Below are 18,815 nucleotides of genomic sequence, written 5' to 3'. Positions count from 1 at the left end.
CCTGCTGCTTCTTTCACAGCCATTACATTTCACATAATAGGATGAAAACACAAAAATGTAGCAGCAAAAAGTGTTTCAAAACCTGATGAGTTTTGTAAATTGTTTTACTCAGCATTGAGAAATACTGCTCTTATATACATATGTAAACAGTTTGAAAACTGCTCAGTGCAATTCATGACGGGACAAAAGTAACTCCTACCAAAAGAACAAACTGAAAACAAATTGATGCAATGTTAATGTTTATTTTTAAACTAGCTGTAAAAGAAAAAAAATCCACTTCAGTGCTGCTAAAAACAAAACAGCTGAAGTGAGTCAGATTAAAACATGAGCCATTAAACTAATGAATCAAATAAATTATTTTTGATCAAGTAACCACACTGGGATTTTTTGTTTGTGCTTTAAAAACCAGATTTGACTGTAAGACTTTATTCAACTCTGACATTAAAAACACATTGAAATACCAAAAGGTTAATCCCCAGGTTACAATGGTGGGTTTAAAAATGGTGATGTTTAATTTCTGGCTGCAGATGAGAAAAGGATTTAACAGAATCAAAGTAAATTGAGTCTTACTTTATGGGGGAAAAATCACAAGCTACATTAAACTAAAACACTATGTACATGCTTCCTGATCATCTCATTGTGACTTCCAGTAAAAAATGTAATACTATTCACAGTCCCTATCTTACCCCTCCCCTGAAAACAAAGCACATTAGAATCAACAGTTACTTTCAAGTTACAGTGCACAAACGTTTGATCACGTATAAAAGAGACATGGACAAAACATTCAAGTCTACTCTCAGTCCTGACTAAGACTCCTCTCTGATCGGAGTGCACCCGGAGAAAAAACTGTTCTGAAAACTAGTCAGGATTCTCTTCTTCTTCTTGAGGAAGCTGACTGTCGTCCTGTCCTCATCGTATTCCTCCTCCTCCTCTTCCTCTGTGAAATCGGGCTTCCTGGCCAACTTCAGGTCTGCAGAGCCATGTCCCATGTCTCCAATTTCTTTCAGCACCTACAATAGAGCACATCGGTACACCAGCTTAAAGGATATTTGCTAACAGTAACACTTTCATTCCTCATACACTTGACACTACGCACTAATGGTGTGAGCGTTTTAGCAACTTAACTAAGGCAAAGGATCCAAAATTAGCATGTAGCATGTTTTAGTAAGTCTTAAGTACAGCATATCTTCAGCATGTCTGCCAGTCATTCTCAAGGTCCCATATGAACATAGATTACTACATCCCTTATTGCTCAGTCTTTAGAGGCAGCTTACCTTTTTGGTGGGTGTACAAGATGGTGGCTTGAAGAAGGTGGCGTTTTCAGGGCTCATGGTTGTAGTGTCCTGAAGAGACACAGACTCTCTGGAAACACTCTCTGCCTGACTTGCGTCCTGAAATGAAGTAAAAGAAATAAATAAAATAAAAAAGAAGTCAAAATTGTTTTTGGTCTGTATTTTGTTTTTGCACAAATAAATATCATCAAACTTATATGACTCTACAGTCAAACATGTCTGAGTTAATTAAGGCCAGATTACAGAATTATCTGCTTGAAGAGTCACTTTACTGTGGTTTACAACACCGACTCTATAAGGAGAAATATTTCAGAGTTCCTATCGTACCAATTTTATAATCAGTGTCAAAATGTAGGTGTTGGAACATTTCATTCTAAATGAAATAACTCTATACTGCACAGTCATTACATTCAACAAAGTCTCCAAAAAGAAAAAAAGAAAAAATAAATCTATATATATTTATAAATAAAAGTTTCTATCTGTTTAACGTTTTAAAAACACATCATAGTAAAAAGTGAATAAATGAAAGTGTGTGGTAATAGTTAAATACAGACCACAGCAGCAAATCATGCCCACATGTACGACGTGTCTGTTTAAGATGGATTCAATATCTTACCTCAGCAGGCCCCGAGTTATCCATGTTTCGACATTTGTCATGATCACACTGGCAGTTCTCTCCACACGTCATCTTTCCTTTGCGACATCTGCACTGCCTGTTGCTGCAGCGTCCTTTACATGCACACTAAAGAAGAGAAGCGAGGTTTTCAATATGACATGTTTTATCTCACATGTCTGATCAAACCATCCTGAACCTTAAGAAAACATTACCAGCTAGTTCAAGCAGCTTCAGGACTCGGGTAAAAAAAAAGACAGACTATTTTGACTCAGTACACAGGTTCATTGCCTACCTTCCTTTAGAGACATTTCAAACTTTACTATATAATGATCATGTTTACTACAGTGAGCAGTCTAAAACTGAATCCAGTCCTTCTCCCACTCTTACCCCTGTCGCTTTTGGTTTCCTTGTAACTCTGCGTCCTTTCTCGGGTTTCTCAGGACGCCACACATCAGCTTCGTCGTCATTCTCATCCTCACTGTGAGACATCAGCTCCTCAACGTTGATGGCCTTATTCAGAGGGGCTTTAGCTGTGGTGACTCGCTTCACTTTAGGCTTTCATGGGGGAGGATACAAAGAAACATTTACACACTTAGACAAGAAAATGGCATCTTAATTGTCATTATTAGGATTAACGCTGTGAGGCCTTGGTAATTAATCAAATCAGAATACTGTTCACAGAGTCTCTATTCTTGGTGCCATGCTGTCCTTCACTTTATGCCCTGAACTACATATCTTTGATTAACAACAGGAGGACTAACCTTTGGAGGAACATAATCAAAAGAGTCATCTTGGTTATTTTCATTGACGGGAGGCAAAATTATTTTTTGTCCACTGGCCAGCTGGAGCAATGAGAGTTTCTGTGGAGGAAAGCATAGCCATGATGGAGTTTATTATGCTGCAGTATGAGCATGGAAATCATCTACAATTCAAAATGTAGAAAAAATAAAAAAACTCAATATATGAGCTTACCTGTCTGTACTGCTCATTCTGCTCCAGCAGTTTCTGATTCTGCTCACTTAATTCCCGCAGCTTTTCAAGCTCCTCTTCCTGAATGATGGTAAAAAAAATAAAAATCAACAAATGGTTAATTTTGTAACAAGGGAAACACATTGGAATCAAATGTTTATATCTTTTTAGTGAGAAGGGATGAACCTGAAGTTTGAGGCGCTGCAGCAGCTCCTTCTCTTTAGAACTCTCCTCTTCTTTCTTTGACTCGTGCGACTCTTCACAGATGGGTTTGCTCTGTAGCTGGTTGAGCAGGTAAAGGACCTGTGCAAAGATGAAAATAAATCAATAAAACAGTTTATTTCATTAAAGGCAGAATATGCGATTTTTTTGATCCAGCAGATGTCGCCCTTGAGCACCAGCATGAAACCAAAATAACTTCCGCTGCATTGTTAAGCCAATGCTATCGATCTTTATTTATTTGTAAATTTAGCCGAAACGACCGTAATCTAGAATCGCTTACGTGACATTCAATTAAGCAGTGAGTACAGTATGTTATTCTTCTTTTATCTAGTCCCTCAATTAAACACCTTTTATACGCGAGGGGATGAGCCGGCCGGCTGTCCGGGTGATGTAAACAAAGTGAAGCGACGGCTAGGAAAGCTCTGAAAGCATAACAGACAGCGGGACTCGGGTGTTACACTCATTGTAGACAGTCATGACTCACAGAGTTATTTTCAGAGGATAAACTTGATTTCTATTACATCTAAGTGTGAAAAATCACATATTAAGCCTTTAACATGCATCCTTCTTAGAAGAGGGTAAGACTTTGATCACCTTCTCTTGATGCCTCTGCTCCAGCTCCACCAGCTGCTGCTGATGCTCCATGTCCATGGTGGACATCACAGTTCTCTCATCAGCCAGCATCTTTCTTAAATCTTGTAAGTTCCCTTTCTCCTGTGTCAACTCGCTCTCCAGCTTTGAGTTGGCTGTTTTGGCAGACACATGCTAGGTAGAAAAGGGAAACGTGTAAACAGTTCAGCTCTTACATTTCAAACAGTTCTCAATAGTAAATATAAAACGACTAATGAGCATTTCTCACCTCAGACATGAGGAGCCTTAAGGCACACTTTGCATCCACTATGCTTGTGATGGCGTCTATACGCTGCTTCAAACGGCCCTCGCCCTCTGCGACAAGAACCTTCTGCTGCAGGTCGGCTATCTGGGCATTCCTGATTAGATCAATCAGAAACTTTAATTATTCTGCATTCTTTCATCAGCACTTTATAACAGTTTGAAAAGTCACCACATTTTCACAGCAGTGATCTGATAGAAAGTTTAGCTGTAAAATATGTGTTGTGTTTCTGCTTGTGTCGAGTGTTCTTTAACTGATAGAAGAAGCAGTGTGTGCTGGTTGAAAATTAAGATCATGTTTGTAGAATATTTAAAGGCAGAGTCAGAGCGGTGTTGTCAGACTCACCTGAGGCTCATCTCTGTCTCCAGGTTCTCCACCTGTTTGGTCAGAGGTGTCTCTAGCGCCCCCTGGCTCTCCAGCTCAGAGATGATCAGTGTCCGGCGCTGCACAGAAGGACGCAAAAAGAAACGAGGTGAATCTTTGTATCCTTTCTACTTTTGCTGGTACACTGGATGTCCCCTTTTCTGATTATTGTTTGTGTGTATTTTAGCATTTGTTCATGGTTTACAACAGAGAATTTCCACCTCACCCTGATTTTGGCAGCAGGTCGCTCTCCTGCCTCCATCTGCTGTTTGAGGTGGTTGATCTCCTGAGCTAAAACCTTTCTGTCGTCCAGCAGATCATTAAGGTGACGCCTGGCCTCCTCTGTGCTGACCAACACCTCCACTTCATTGAGAAGCCACGTCTGATCACAGAAACACAGTCACAGAGTCAAGGGAGCAAATCACAGCTGATCAGTGTTTCATCATGATGGCTATATTCTCATTTAAAAACAGTACTTTGATATTTTTACATCAGGTATTTTCATTTGTTGATTGTTTTTCATATTTTCTCACAGCAAAATGAACTTCCTACCTTAACTCTTGCAGCAGCTCCCTCCATTCCTCTACTGTGGACATCTTTGCGTTTATCTGCTACCTCGCTTCTCTTCTGTAGGGCATCTTTCAGTCGCTTGTTTGCAGCTGCAGCCTGTAAGAGAAAACAATAAAAAAAACAAGCTACTTTTCATCATTTCAACAATTAACTTGATCAGTTTGACATTTGAGAAACATGGAGGCGACTCAGGTTTGTGATGTAGTGTCATGTATGCAACGTTTAAAGAATATTTAGTTACAGATAACATAAAAGAAATTGCAAAGCAAGACCAAGAGGCCTCACCTCCTCAGTTTTACGACGCAGAACGTTGGCCTGTTTCTGGAAATCCCTCTCTAGTTTAAGCAGCTCATACTGGCGTTTACGATCCTGTGAAGCAGATCAGAAATGAATTAAGGAGTTCAGGATGCCAAAGAACATAATATAATACATAAAAAGCTACAATGGATTTAACAGCATGCTTTGATTTAGTGAGCCCTCATGAATAAAGGAAATGTCCTGCAGTACCTTCTCCTTCAGCTGCAGCACCTCCCGGTCCTTCTTGCTCTTCCAGTTTCTGAACTTCTCAGAGTCATCCCTCATCTGCCTCATCAGCTGTGTGCGCTGTGTCTTCATCGCCTGCGAGAACAACAGTGTTACTGTGCACCAATTTAGCATCTGTGGTCAACTCAGTGCACATGATGCCATGTGAAAAAAGAAAATGATTTGATGTTTTGCCTTTTTAAATAAACTTGCATCTTCTGATAAATTCTGGTATTTAAAGCTCAGCAGGGTATTTGCCTTGGAGACAGTCGTTTGACCTAAATGGTGCAGTTTACATTAAAGGAGCGATATGTAACTGACTAACTAACTGTTGGTACTGCAGTCCAAATTCAAAACATTGGAGAGAGGCGTCTCACCCTTTCCCCTCCTCCCAAGAGTCGATGTGCACGCAGGTTGCCATGTCACAGACACAGAAGCTTCAGTGTAAACCTTTCTCCATTCTAACCTCTGCATTTTAAAAGCATCTCCAATAAATATCCTAGTTTTACCACGCTTCCGCTCGGGGAGCTTTTTAGAAAAATGCTGAGGCTTTTTATTTCGGGTAGAATCACTTCTATCTGAACCAGTTCGCTTGCCCTCTTCCGTTGCTGCAACACCTGCTGGTTTGTCGTTTGCCTGGCAAACCGAAGGGCATCCAAAACTGCTGTGTGGGGGTGCCTTAAAACCACCTACCATATCTGGTCAAAACAAATACAGACCATTTCAGTCCGGAATCGAAACTTAGGAGGACATACTAGCTGCTTCATTGATGTCGGAGAAGCCAGCACTTCAACACAGCATGTTTCCTTAATGTCTGATGATATAGTAAGGTCATTTCATGATTTAAATCAGTAGCTATCTTACATATTGCTCCTTTACATAAGTGTGCATTTATCAGCTGTGATGTAAACACAGATAGTTTGGAAAGGTGTTATATAATCCCATGATGGGCCAAGGCATGTGTGATAAAATCATGAAATTAATTTATATAACATTTAAAGACACAAAACTCAAACCTCAATCAAGATAGCCGTACAGATATAGGAAAGTGGATATCCTTTAGAATAGTAGAAGAGCAGGTTTACATTTAACATGCACGATGAAAGAAAAGTCCTGGTTACCTGGATTTCATGCACCAGCTTGCTAACTTTCTGGACGGAGGACTCTTTGAGTTTCAGCAGTTTGGACTGCTCAAGAAGTTTCTTCTTCATGTCTCCAAGCTGACCCTCCAGCTCCTGCAGCCTCTTCCTGCGCTGCTCACTGAGCCTGAAGAAGAACACCGTGTATATCAGATGTAGAAGAAAGATCGAAGGCTCATTAGATTATTTTTCTCTAAATTCATAACATTTTCACATTAAAAGTTGGCAAAAATCTACTATAAGCACATCTAGATCATATCCAAAAAGACAACAGAGCTCATACTTTGCATGGTTGGTGTCTTTTTTTGCTGACTGAAGTGCAAAAACAAGATCTTCTTTCTCCTTCTGCAGCGAATCCACTGCAGACTGGAGACTGTTCACATTTTTCTGTTGGATGAAATTTAATTTTTTAAAATTTTTATCCAAAAAAATAAAAAATGAATAAAATCTTGGGAATAAATATTTACAATTCTCAAACACACACTGTATCTCAACACATACAGTAAGTCCGTATATTCATGAACACCACAAACCGGCCAGTTAAGAACAAATACAAATCTCCAAACAATTATGACAAAAATTGAAATATGAATCATCTACCTGGTAATTAAATTAATTAAATCTACGCACTTTAAAATTACTGTCAGTCACAAATGGTTTTATCTCCTTCTTACCTGGTGCTCTGACTGCATGGGCTCCAGCTGGGTGTCATTCTCACACATTTTCCTAACAAAAGCTTCCTTCAGGCTCAGCACTTTGTTCAGCTCAATCAGCTCCTTGGAGAGCTGGGCCTGCCGCAGTGCATGATGGGTCGTGAAGGCTTCTGGGGAGTCCTTATCACCCATGGCTGTGACATCCTGTTACACATGTTAGAGGTGGGAAACATGCTATTAGAAGGACAGTCTTTGTGCTTTCATCAATTAGTCTGTGCTGGAGAAGAATGATGTCACTACAGACAGTTTGATCCAACTGAAAACAATGAATATCATTATTTGATTTAGAAGGGTACAACATTGTATCCATTATCTCATAAACATTAAGACAGCAAAATTGACAACGTACCGATGGGGACCCATCTTCTGAATTTTTACTGCCATTCCCAGACACATCAGGTGCATCCTCGCCCGCAGCCATAGCATCAATGGAAGCAGCGATTCCTGCGCTCTCATTCTGACGGGGGGAAAAAGTAAACGAGACATCTAGTAACAGTGCTAGATTCAAATTTGTTCTTCTTTCTACAGTAGTCTTGAACATTTTTGATACTGACTTTTGATGAATAAATATTTTCAAATAGAGTGTGCACTGCTTTTGAACCTTCTAACACACGGCTGTATTTAACTGGAGTCTGATATGAGCCGACTTGTGTACCTTGAGCTCCAGGATGACATCCTGCAGGCTCCTCATCACCTCAACATTCTCCTTTAACTCCTGGTCTTCCAATGTCTCCAGCACTTTCTCCAGATCCACTGTACAGCTGTAAGAAGGGTCAAAAGGAGTGATGCTCCATATCATCACAGAGATATGATCACAGTTGTAGAGGTCAACACTGGAAAAAACTGAATCAGGAACACAACTCAAGCTTGAAGTGTTATTGTTTGTATTTTTATGGCTCACTGTTCAAACATCCCATAATAGCCGTTTGGTATTTTGAAATTCAAGTGGTCTGAGAGACACAGATACGGCCTTCTTTTCCTTTCCCACAAACTGCACTCCTGGTCTTTAAGCTTTTATTGATAGTTTGTAATGAACTAAGAATTATTTGTCCCCTTTAAGCTTTCTCAGACTCACCCTGAAGCCCCGCTCGCATCTATCAAGTTGTGTACTTACGCCGCGTGGTGCCGCAGTTGTTCCATTTTGCTCTGTAGTTTCTCATTTGCTTGTTCCGTCTATAAAACAAACAATGTGACAAACATTAGAATTGCAAACAGTGAAATGAAGATTTAAAAGAGAAACAAATCTAGACAGGTTTTTTAATACATCTTTTTTTTTCACTTCATATTTTATTTAAATGCCAATTACAATTCTCCGGGCTTTTTCCCTTTCCAATGCTACGAATGAACTCATTACTTAAAGTAACGGTTTTCCCATCAGCTCTAAACAATGACTGTAAAGAAGGATTACTTAATGTTCTCTGGCTCAGGTCTCTCTCACCATAATGATCCTCTCAAACATGAAGGCCGTCTGTCCCGCCGCTTCGCTCAGCTCTCGGCTCAGCTTATTGTTCTCGTCCTGCAGAGCGCGGTTCCTTTCCAACAGCTTAGTCACTTTCTCCGTTGACTCTGGCCTGTAACACAGGGCCTGAGTAACTGTTAAAGCCTTTTGTTATGGGTTATATTTACCCAGGGGACACTTATCTTACACTCTGTGTGAGTTTTATGCCTTACCCAGAGAGCACCGGAGCGACTCCTCCACGAGCATGAAGCAGCATCACCTGCAGCTCCTGAACCTAAACAAAGTTTATCCACGTAATATTATAGTATACACCAAATTCTATAAATCGCAGAAGTGAGCTTTGCATCAGTAACCACGAGTCGATACAGATTATGATCCAGTTTTTAGGGGGTAACTGAATGGTCAAAGACAGTTAATGATCGGAGTCTGAGATAGACTCAAGTACCTGTTGTTTCAGTCGGTTCATCTCTGCTGCTCTGGGGTCAACATTGACTATTGGTTTGTTTTTAATCTTGCGAGCTCTGTCGGCGTATCGCAGCGTGTTGATGGTCTCCTCCATGTTTGAGTCTGCAGGACTGACGCAGGCAATCATCAGAGTGTGGCTGTTTCCTCCCAAAGAATCTGATGAAACAAACAGAAGAAAACAAGTTCACAACAAGCATTTAGTGAAATTCGTCAACATCTTGTTGCTGCTCTGAACATCTGTCTGTTTGGATCTGCCTTAACCAGTAATGCTGCCAATGTGGCAATGAATTAAAAGTTAGCAATAGCTAGAGCCTCCACATCAGCATTAAAGTTTAGTTTGGTGGCAACAGAAGAGATGTAAGGAAGCAGGATGCCTACTCTGTGCTTTCTACATATTATTGTGCTCATGTTTGAGGGTTTGAATGGTATCTGAAGCAGCCTGCATGACCACAAAGTAACTCTTGAACATCTAAATCAAAGCGTACCTTGTAGCAGGCGGGTGAGCTTGGAGTCTCTGTAGGGAACAAAGGTGTTTTTCTTGCTTTCATCCCCCAAGGCGCTGATCACATTACCCAGACATAAAAGGCCGCGATTGATGCTGATGCCTGAACAGGAAAATGAATATCATCAAAACAGAAATGCTGTTATCAAGCACACCTTTACATTATACAAACATTAAACAAACATTCCAGAAATATTCAACTATGCTATGGAGCACTGAGAGAATCACAAAGTCTGTGTTGGCAACTTTATCTAGATACATTTTTTTTTACCTTCTTTGAGACGATCTCCCTCTGCTTTGGTTTTCTTCTGCCTTTCTGAACCAGCCAGATCCACAAGGTGCAATTTTGAAACAATTGAGTCAGCTCTGCAACACAAGATACAAATATCAAAACCTTGGGAGAAGAGTTTTCAATACAATCTTCTGAGCCGTACAATGTGAACCTGCTCATACACACTAAGCGGAGAGTCAACATCTTCAGATATCTTTATGAAAGCTGAAATACTAAAAAAAAAAAAAAAACTCTTATTTGAATCAGTAGTCAGGTGTACTAGGTGCCAGTATTAAATTGATTTGGCACAACAAATAAACATCGGCTGATTACATAATGCCACATTATATGCCGATGTGCCTATGTCTGTCAACTGGCCAGATATCAGCTGATACTGATGAATCAGTGCATCCCTATATAAAAAGGTATGTAATAAGTATACAGTGAATAATGACAACACCAAAACAGAAAAATGTATATATACCTTCATAATGTTTAGTATTGACCTTTACTTAGAGCAAAGGATTTGTTCCTGAGCAACGGCAACAAGTTTTTTGTTTCATCACTTGGAGGTTTAAAATGCAAACTAATCAAATTCAGTTCCTAATTTTCTGAAGGGTTTTATAGCCATCATTTTATCAACAGTATACACAATAAAGAGTATCAAACAATTGTTGACGGCGTGTATACTGCATTCAAAATCTGTTACCAGAATCACACACCCCATCTTCAAGATTAACTTGTGAACACACAGGTCATAAAAACAGCCAACCAGGTGAAAGTTTTTTGTTGTTCTTAAGGTTTGTGTAAAGCTTCAGTATGTGTGAAATTGTGTGTTTTATGTTCAGGTCAGAAGGGACCGATGGAAGCCCAAATGATTATGAGAGAAAGGCAAACTGACTTGTCTGTCCCTCTGCGCTGCTCCAGCGTGATGGTGAAGATGGCATGTGAGCGAGAGGAAGCGGCGTTCATCGCCGTAGATCCAACAGTGCGAGCGGAGTTTCCGAGCTCCAGACACCGGACCATCTCTTCGGCGGAGAAAACCTGCCGCTCTGTTAAACCCACAATCTGGAAAACAGGAAATTTCAAATAATAAATTAAATACAAAATAAAGCTGAAAAAATCTTTATCCTGTCTAACAAAAGCTGATAAAGAAATGCTTACATATGTGAGTTCTTGTTAACATGTTACTCACCTTGATGCCTTCTTTAGGGTCCTCTCTAATGCTGATGGAGGGTTTGTCTTTAGATACACACAGCAGGTCCAATATATCTTCATTATAGATCTACAATAAAAAAGGATAAAGCTTTACTTAATTACTTCTAATCCTACCCTGCAATGAAATCATTTTTGCTTGATACAAAGGAACTAAATATTTCCTACACAGTGTCAACATGTCCACCTACCTCCAGGTAAGACACTGCCAGGTGGAATTCACAGTTAGACCTCTTCTCCTTCTCCTCAAAGATCCTTTGGATGACTCTTGGAATTACTCCCACTGAAGGATCATTTTCTTGAGCTGATGTGTACGTTCCTCCCATGGAGAAGGTCTTCCCTGAACCCGTCTGTCCGTATGCAAAAACTGTGGCATGATAGCCTACATAGTGGACAATGTGTTGAAGACACAAGTTGATTCATGGGATAAGATGATAGGAGGAAAAATATTTATGATTGTTTGACATTTTAGTTCAAATTAGCTTAATTGTTTTTCAAATGAACTTTATATGTGATATTATTTGGGAGAGGCCACAAAGACAAGAAAATAGTTCTTATGTTGCAGGACCTTCACTCCCAGAAACGGAGGAAATACAGAGGGTTCCTCGCTCAATTTAATAAATGATCATGCGAGAAGCAAAAGCTACCTTTGAAAAGACCATTTAATAAGGAGGCCACAGCTGCAGTGAAGACTTCCTCTTGTTCCACAGTAGGATCAAACACATAATCATAGGTGAAAGCTTTTTCTGTGCCAACGATCACCTGAAAACAAAACAAGTTTGACGGTGAAAATCAAACTGTACAGCACATCTGTATAATAGTAAAATCCACTTGCAAACAATGGTACACAGATTAAGATGAAACAGAAATTCCCAGTGTTGTCCCTTTATTGTTGAGATTGAGAACAGACCTGTTGCTCCCCAGGCACAAACGTGAGACAGCCCTGACATCCTTCGTTGATTTCTTTGGGTACCAAGGGGCGACAACGCAAGGCGACCCGCACAGGGATCACCTTATCATCCACATTTGACATGATGCAAGAATCCAATAAATACCTGGTGACAAAATAAACAAAAGAGATGACATTATTTCAATGGGGCAAAGTAAAATTAGTTACACATTATAGCATGATAACATATGGTCAGAGTTAGTTTGTGGATCTTTTCATAATTCAAGAATACACAACACTAAAATTAAACAGCGATGACGGTAATAAGAGATGTTCTGACACGTGATCTTAACGGAGAGGCATTATTGAATACTGGAAGTGGATTAAGAGATCAAACACTGAAACGAAATGTTAGTATTGTTGCAGGTTTGCCACTTTAGAGTGTATTATACGCCATAACATTAATTTATTCAACCATATTCTGTACAGTATGCATGTATACAATATGGACATCAACAAATTTAATCATATCTTACACAAGAGGAAGTAAAAAAGAGAACTCTATTATATGTGTGTATGATCCACGTAGATTGACTTTTCACCAGTCAGTAGGATTAAATTGCAAAAATTAAGGTACAAGCCAAACCTTTATCCAGAAACTCAAATCTTCAATTTATTTCTTTAAAAGCCTAGAGTGTTTAGAGAGATTACAAAGCACTTTCTTAGAGGCATAACTTCAGTTTTAGACGTGACTGAGCTTGAGCTTTTCTGCGATAATTAAGAAAATGTCCCCATGTGTCAGTCCAATCACCATGGATATGTTTCCATGGTGATCAACCAGCCCCATTATTCACCCACCCTTTGTCGAGCAGCTCCATGGTGTGTTTGTTTGTTTGAGGATGACATCATGACCTACAGTACAATCTCCGTTCAGACAAATCACAACCAAGATGAGAAGTAAGTTGACTTATTGTGGAGTTTTATTTTAGGATGAATTGTCATCTGGTTTTTGACATAATTCAGCCTCAATCTCTTTCTGTAGGATACACGAATCACGACGACATCATTTATTCAAAAGAAGACCCTCTGCTAAACCATTAAAATAATCAACTGTATGGTTAGAGGCTGTTAAAGTGAACTCCCCTCCGCAAAAACACGTTTTCAACCCAGCTGTCAGACAAAAACTAAGATTAGCTTGTCGTCAACCAACTAGCTGCGTTAGCAAAACCTTCTCATAACGTACCTTTTCAAGTTTTCTCTGATGTCAGCGTTGAATATATTCAGATAACTGCATGCAGCGGTTCTGGTTGACAACAAACAGTACGTATTCCAGACACTTCAGATGAACTGTCCACCAGAAAATGTCACTTTCTGCGATAAACTCGGTTAATTTTTGTCCCAATTTCCGTGTGCTTAATGTTGATACTGCCCGCCAGTTTCAAACAGCAAGCTCCTCCTACTTCTTCTTCTACGTGTCGATTTATGGTATTGTCAGCACAGCTCGGGAGCGGCATCGACCTCTACAGGACAAAAGAAGAAGCACACTGTACCACACCTCAACATGAGCACATTTCCAGAAATGCAAAACATTATATAATGGACTCAGTGGCAATACGTTGTATCACTGTGAGCGGCTAAATGCCAGTGTTAACTATGTTTTCATTCAATTAAAAACATTGCCTGGCTTCAGGCTAGGAGGATTAACCATTTCACAAGATTTATGGCTTGAAACCAAATTAAACTATTATGCAAAAGTGCCTAAATATGGTGCCAGAAGGCAAGCAGAAGGTGAGTCACTGTTATCACTTGAAAGTCTATCTTTGTATTTACTGAAAATAAAGGCAATTAGAAAATGTGCATCAATTGCTTGATAACGAATATGACCACAAAATTGTATAAGGCAGAATAAGTGTGAGCAACATAATCATGCTACATGCAGGCATCCTACTCAGATGCTTAAGCCAAGTAAAGAAATAAAGAGCTCAGCAGAGATTCTTTTTTACATTTCTAGATAAGTGAAAATGTTATACAGAAGGGAGGCTGAGTGGGTGACATGACATCCCTCTTGATGAGATGAGTTTTCAGCCAACAATGGAAAAACCAGGAGTGACTCTTCTGTTCTGGCTGGAGGAAAAAGGTCATTAGAGAGGCAGCGGGGGAAACAGCTGAGTCCATATATCGTGATAACAAGGTTTCTGTAGGGAAGACAGAGATAGCCTATAAGCAGGAGCAACATATAGTGCTAGCAGAAAGAGCCCAGGCTCATTTTTGGGGCGGTTTCTATCATTGAAAGGTCACCAAAATCCGAAATCCAGATTCTGTCCTACTAATGACATCAGAGCGTTTATAATTGACCTTATATAACAAACACCAACTGAACAGTTGTAATGTGAAATTCATGGATTTTTATCAACTTTGTGACCACTGAAAACATCAACAACACTGATGAGGTTAGGGTTATTCTCTCCAACACAGATGTCTGGATCAGCCTCCATCCCTCCTATGACTTATGCTATTGACAGTGAAGTCACATTTTTGCAGTGTGAATTATGATGTAGCATGTTTACAGGACACATGTTACAAACAGCTGTGATAAATGTCTTATGCTGCTGTATGGTTATTCTACAGCCCTCATGTCAATTATTTATCCACAAATACTGACACTACTCATACTTTGTGGTATAGAGCAGATATTTATACATGGCAGGCAGTAAGTGTGTGATGATATGATGATCATAAATTTTTTTAGCCAAATCCTCATGTGAAGTGAGTTGCACATTCAATTAAAAGCTTTGACCCAGGGCGTTTAAGAAAAGACAACTAAGGGAAGTCAAACTGAATTCTAAAGAAAGATGCTAAAAGCTGCATACAACATCTTCTAAGATGAAAAAGCTGCATTGTTAAAATATATATATTTTTATTTTTTTCTTGGCTCAGCCTCTGATGTGAGCTGTTCATTTTCGGCCCCTTGGCACTACAATTTCTTTCAGATGTGTCACTTCTAAAAAGTAATGAATAGGCCTAATATTAGAAAAGGTAGGGGGATTCAGGGTGCCTTGAGACTCTAATGGGTTGAATGATTTTATGCCCACAAAAGTATTATTTGCTAAAAGTAAGTGATTGCTTTGATCCAGAACACTTGTGAGGAGACTGGAGAAGTCCTCATTCGTGATTGATCAAACCCCTGTTCACATAGCCTATATCCATTATATGCCTTTAGGGTGGAGAAACATCTGTTTAACTCATGTGTAGGTGAAATATTTTCAATCAGGGACAGTTGGAAACATCAATGAAGACTCTCATCACTTTCAGTAAATTTGAACATTACTTTAGAATGGCTCACTGACTGTCCACGTAGTCAGAGAGGCAATGTGCACACTCCTGCAGGAAATTCCACCACGAGGCTTAATAACAACATGCCAGATTGTCTCTGCTCCCCAGAATAGATCAGACAGTGAACGAAAGGAACAAACCCTTCTATTATTTCCATAAATATTCCCAAATTGATGATTGAGAGAATTTCTTTTTAAATAGGGAGATTACAATGCAAGGCTCAGTTTAGCTTATGGTCTAACTTAAAGCAGTGTTGACCTTGAACAGCTCTCATAATGTAGCATGACTTGGAGGCAATTTAGCCTACGTCCCTTTTTCCTGTTGTAATTCTAGAAGATCATCATCATGTGGTGGATTGCATGACAATGGCATCAGCCATGCCTAAAATCCACTGGTTTCATGAATAGAGTTTTTGATGAGGACACACTCAGCTGCAATAAGCCAGCTTCATGCTCTACTATCCAAAATGTGGTTTAATTGGGTAACCCTTTCATCATGTAAAATGTAGTATGTAATATGTGATCAAAAGAACTGCTAGCTAAAACAATAATAAGACTGCTTAGTTAGTGGTGTTTGTATTTCTCCCGCTGAGCTTTATCACTGAAATATCTATGAGATTAACCACCCACTGCTGCTGCGAGAGCTGATTAATCTAACGACATCATCCCTGAAGACGTTATCCACATTATCCTGTTTAAACTACGGCAGAATGAAAGGGAAGCCTATGTTAACCCTCAAACAAATAAATGGGCTATTCTTCAGTCACTATTTTAAGTCCTCACTGTAAAATATTTTCCTTTATAAGGGAGGTCGGGGTGGTAGGGGGTTTGAATTATCTTTAAACAACCTGCACAGAGAATGACAACTGCGTAAGTGTTGACCTGATTGCATAAGCTTTCATATCAATAAAAGTGTCTTTTCGAGGGTTTTGCTGTCATTTTGATAAGAAATGCTATAACAAGCGCTTGTCTTTTGCACCCTCATTTATCCAGTACGCCCTCATACAGTCATTGTACAGTTTGGGTTATCTAACTTTATGCTTGATTGTGCTTAACATAGACTGGTTGTCTTTAATAGTAGACCTTTATTTGTGCCCTTGTGCAGAAGAAAACGCAGTGCCCGTTGTTAAAACAAGATGCCTGCAATTCAGCACCCTTTAACCTTATACCTCGTATTTCTATGCAAATGCCACTGGCCTCTTCTTTACATTTGCATAAAAACTCATCCTCTAGCACCAACTCAGGGGATGTTAGTGATGCTCCAGCAGGCTCTGCTTGACCCTCACAGTCAGTTGCCATCAGCACAGGGGCCTCTATTTCCATCATATGCCATTTAACCTGCTCCTACATGTATATGCCCCCACCTCAAGTTTCAGCAACCAGTTCCCATGGCATCCGCTTACCATTCAAGTACTGCAGCTCCCTACCAGTTTCAGCATTTACCTCAGCAGCCTGTGCTCTGTCAGACAAGACAGCCTACACATCACAGATTGAAGGTCCCTCATTCCCTTATATCAACCATAATGACCCCCATGAGTTTAGAATGTTGACGATGGCTTTCACAAATCTCCTTCCGTAGAAGGGACCTGAACTGTACAAGTACAAGACATTTTTTTGGATCATCTTTATCTCCTATCAGCTCGCCATACTGCACTATCGCTCGCCATGACCAAGACTTTTACCAGAGCAATGGCAGCCCTTGAGTCTATGCTTCACGTACAGAAGAGTGTTGAGTACACTCCCTGTAGAGCTAGTTTCTAACTTTGCCGAACATTGCTGCTCAAACCTCTCACCACAACCTGGTTCCATCATTCAAACACTTGTTGTTGCGATGGTATCCAACCAACGATGTGGGCTTTGTTAATCTGATGACATTCTAGAGGAAGTCTGGTCTGATTAAAGTCTTGTAATGCATCCCACTTTGGGTGGTGCAGTTCATTTATGTAGCATAATAGCTGAGTGTCTTAGTCTCAAACCATGACAACCTTAGGTTAACACCAGTAGACAGTGTTTTAGTCTTAAACGCTCCTCTGAGTTTCATTTAGAGCAGTTTCCCAGCTGTTATTAGAGACTGTCTGTTCCCAGACCTTTTATTTCAAGTAATCCAAATATAAAGAGATAAGGTGAAAAAATACAAACCAAATCTAAACTAATTTAAAACCGCTGCAGCTAAATTATAAAAAATGAAATGTGTTGAATTAATCCCTCAGATCCCTCTAAAGTCCTATTAAAAAATAAAGTATTTTGATTGACTTTGTTCAACTGAAACCTCGCTGTGTTAGGATGAACGTTAGTTCAAATGAATCCACTCCTCCCAGTCATACTCATATCAATCAAGACACTGGCTGAGGTGGAGTTGCAGCTATTTTCAGTTCTCTTATCAACCCTAGAGCAAACTGAATTATAACTCTTTTGAAAGTCTTGTTCTAGTTTTTCTCATATGGTTTTGCAAACCTTTTTTGCCAGGAGTGTCACAGTTTACCACCCTCCTGGCGCGTATACTCTGGATTTAACTGAATTATCAGATTTTATTTTTTAAACCATTTTTAGTCCTTAGAAATTATATTATAGTTAGGTGTTTAAATATTCACATGAACATTACCGACCCTATGGGTTTAGGCTTACTTTTTTGAGTGCATGAGAGGGGAGGAAATCAAAACCTTGGACACATTTTAAAATGTGTATTTATTTTCTAAAAATCAAGACCCCCTACATCTATGTAGGCGATATTTCACTGGCAGGAATGCATTTCCACACTGAGCTCAGCATCACGAGTCAGGGCATGGTCATCATCAGCTTTCCTACTGTGTGTGTATTATTCACTGACCATGACATTTCATTTAGATCATCACTGCTCACTTTACTCAAACATTTAGTTCTGAATAAAGGAGCAGGGGTTCTGAATAGGGGGTGGAGTTTGGAGGATGTTCAAAGGGGTCAGAAGTGGACAGGATGAGAGTATTTATATCTATACTGCTTCAGGGTCCCAGATGAGCAATGGTTACGAGGCCCAGAATTTCAAGCAACGGCCCTGTAGAAGAACAGAGCAACTTTTATAAATAAATTCCCTTTGTTTAATCTTTATCTTAATCCACATAGATGCTGTCTTGGAGGATAAATATCCAAGAAAATCAATAAAGAGTAAGTCTTTGTTCTTTATGGCATGTTAAATTTTTAAATAATAGGCCCACACAACTCTTCCTTTTTGCCTTTTGTAGTGAGGGGATACCGATACTCTTTCATGCACGCATGCACGTCGTGAGCGCGCATGCTTCCACAGCTCCGTAAATTTTCTTCTGAATTGCAAATTTGATACCCACTGAATGTACGCAGAAAGTGTAGCAAGTGGGCGCAACACACTTTCTGAATCCGCTTCCGGAGTGC

The 18,815-nt window shown here is 39.7% G+C and overlaps 1 protein-coding gene across 1 annotated transcript; it reads right to left on the bottom strand.

Moving 5' to 3' along the window:
• Positions 1-306: 306 nt before the first annotated feature.
• On the bottom strand, positions 307-12,261 carry kif4 (kinesin family member 4). The gene is made up of 30 exons (XM_061055646.1): positions 12,121-12,261; positions 11,858-11,972; positions 11,402-11,592; positions 11,191-11,280; positions 10,897-11,063; positions 9,996-10,090; positions 9,708-9,827; positions 9,203-9,378; positions 8,970-9,031; positions 8,737-8,869; positions 8,413-8,471; positions 7,954-8,059; positions 7,648-7,755; positions 7,260-7,442; positions 6,869-6,972; positions 6,568-6,712; positions 5,432-5,542; positions 5,210-5,293; positions 4,907-5,020; positions 4,581-4,736; positions 4,337-4,434; positions 3,959-4,088; positions 3,694-3,864; positions 3,064-3,180; positions 2,881-2,958; positions 2,670-2,768; positions 2,296-2,463; positions 1,909-2,034; positions 1,275-1,391; positions 307-1,010 (listed from the first exon to the last, which is right to left on the bottom strand). The coding sequence occupies exons 1-30, from the start codon at positions 12,241-12,243 to the stop codon at positions 807-809; spliced, it is 3,750 nt and encodes a 1,249-aa protein (XP_060911629.1). The 5' UTR covers positions 12,244-12,261; the 3' UTR covers positions 307-806.
• Positions 12,262-18,815: the final 6,554 nt, after the last annotated feature.

This window comes from Labrus mixtus, chromosome 14 (assembly GCF_963584025.1).
Source record: "Labrus mixtus chromosome 14, fLabMix1.1, whole genome shotgun sequence".
NCBI lineage: Eukaryota > Metazoa > Chordata > Actinopteri > Labriformes > Labridae > Labrus > Labrus mixtus.
Note: the sequence above shows the minus strand (reverse complement) of the source record. Positions and strands in the feature narration are given on the sequence as shown.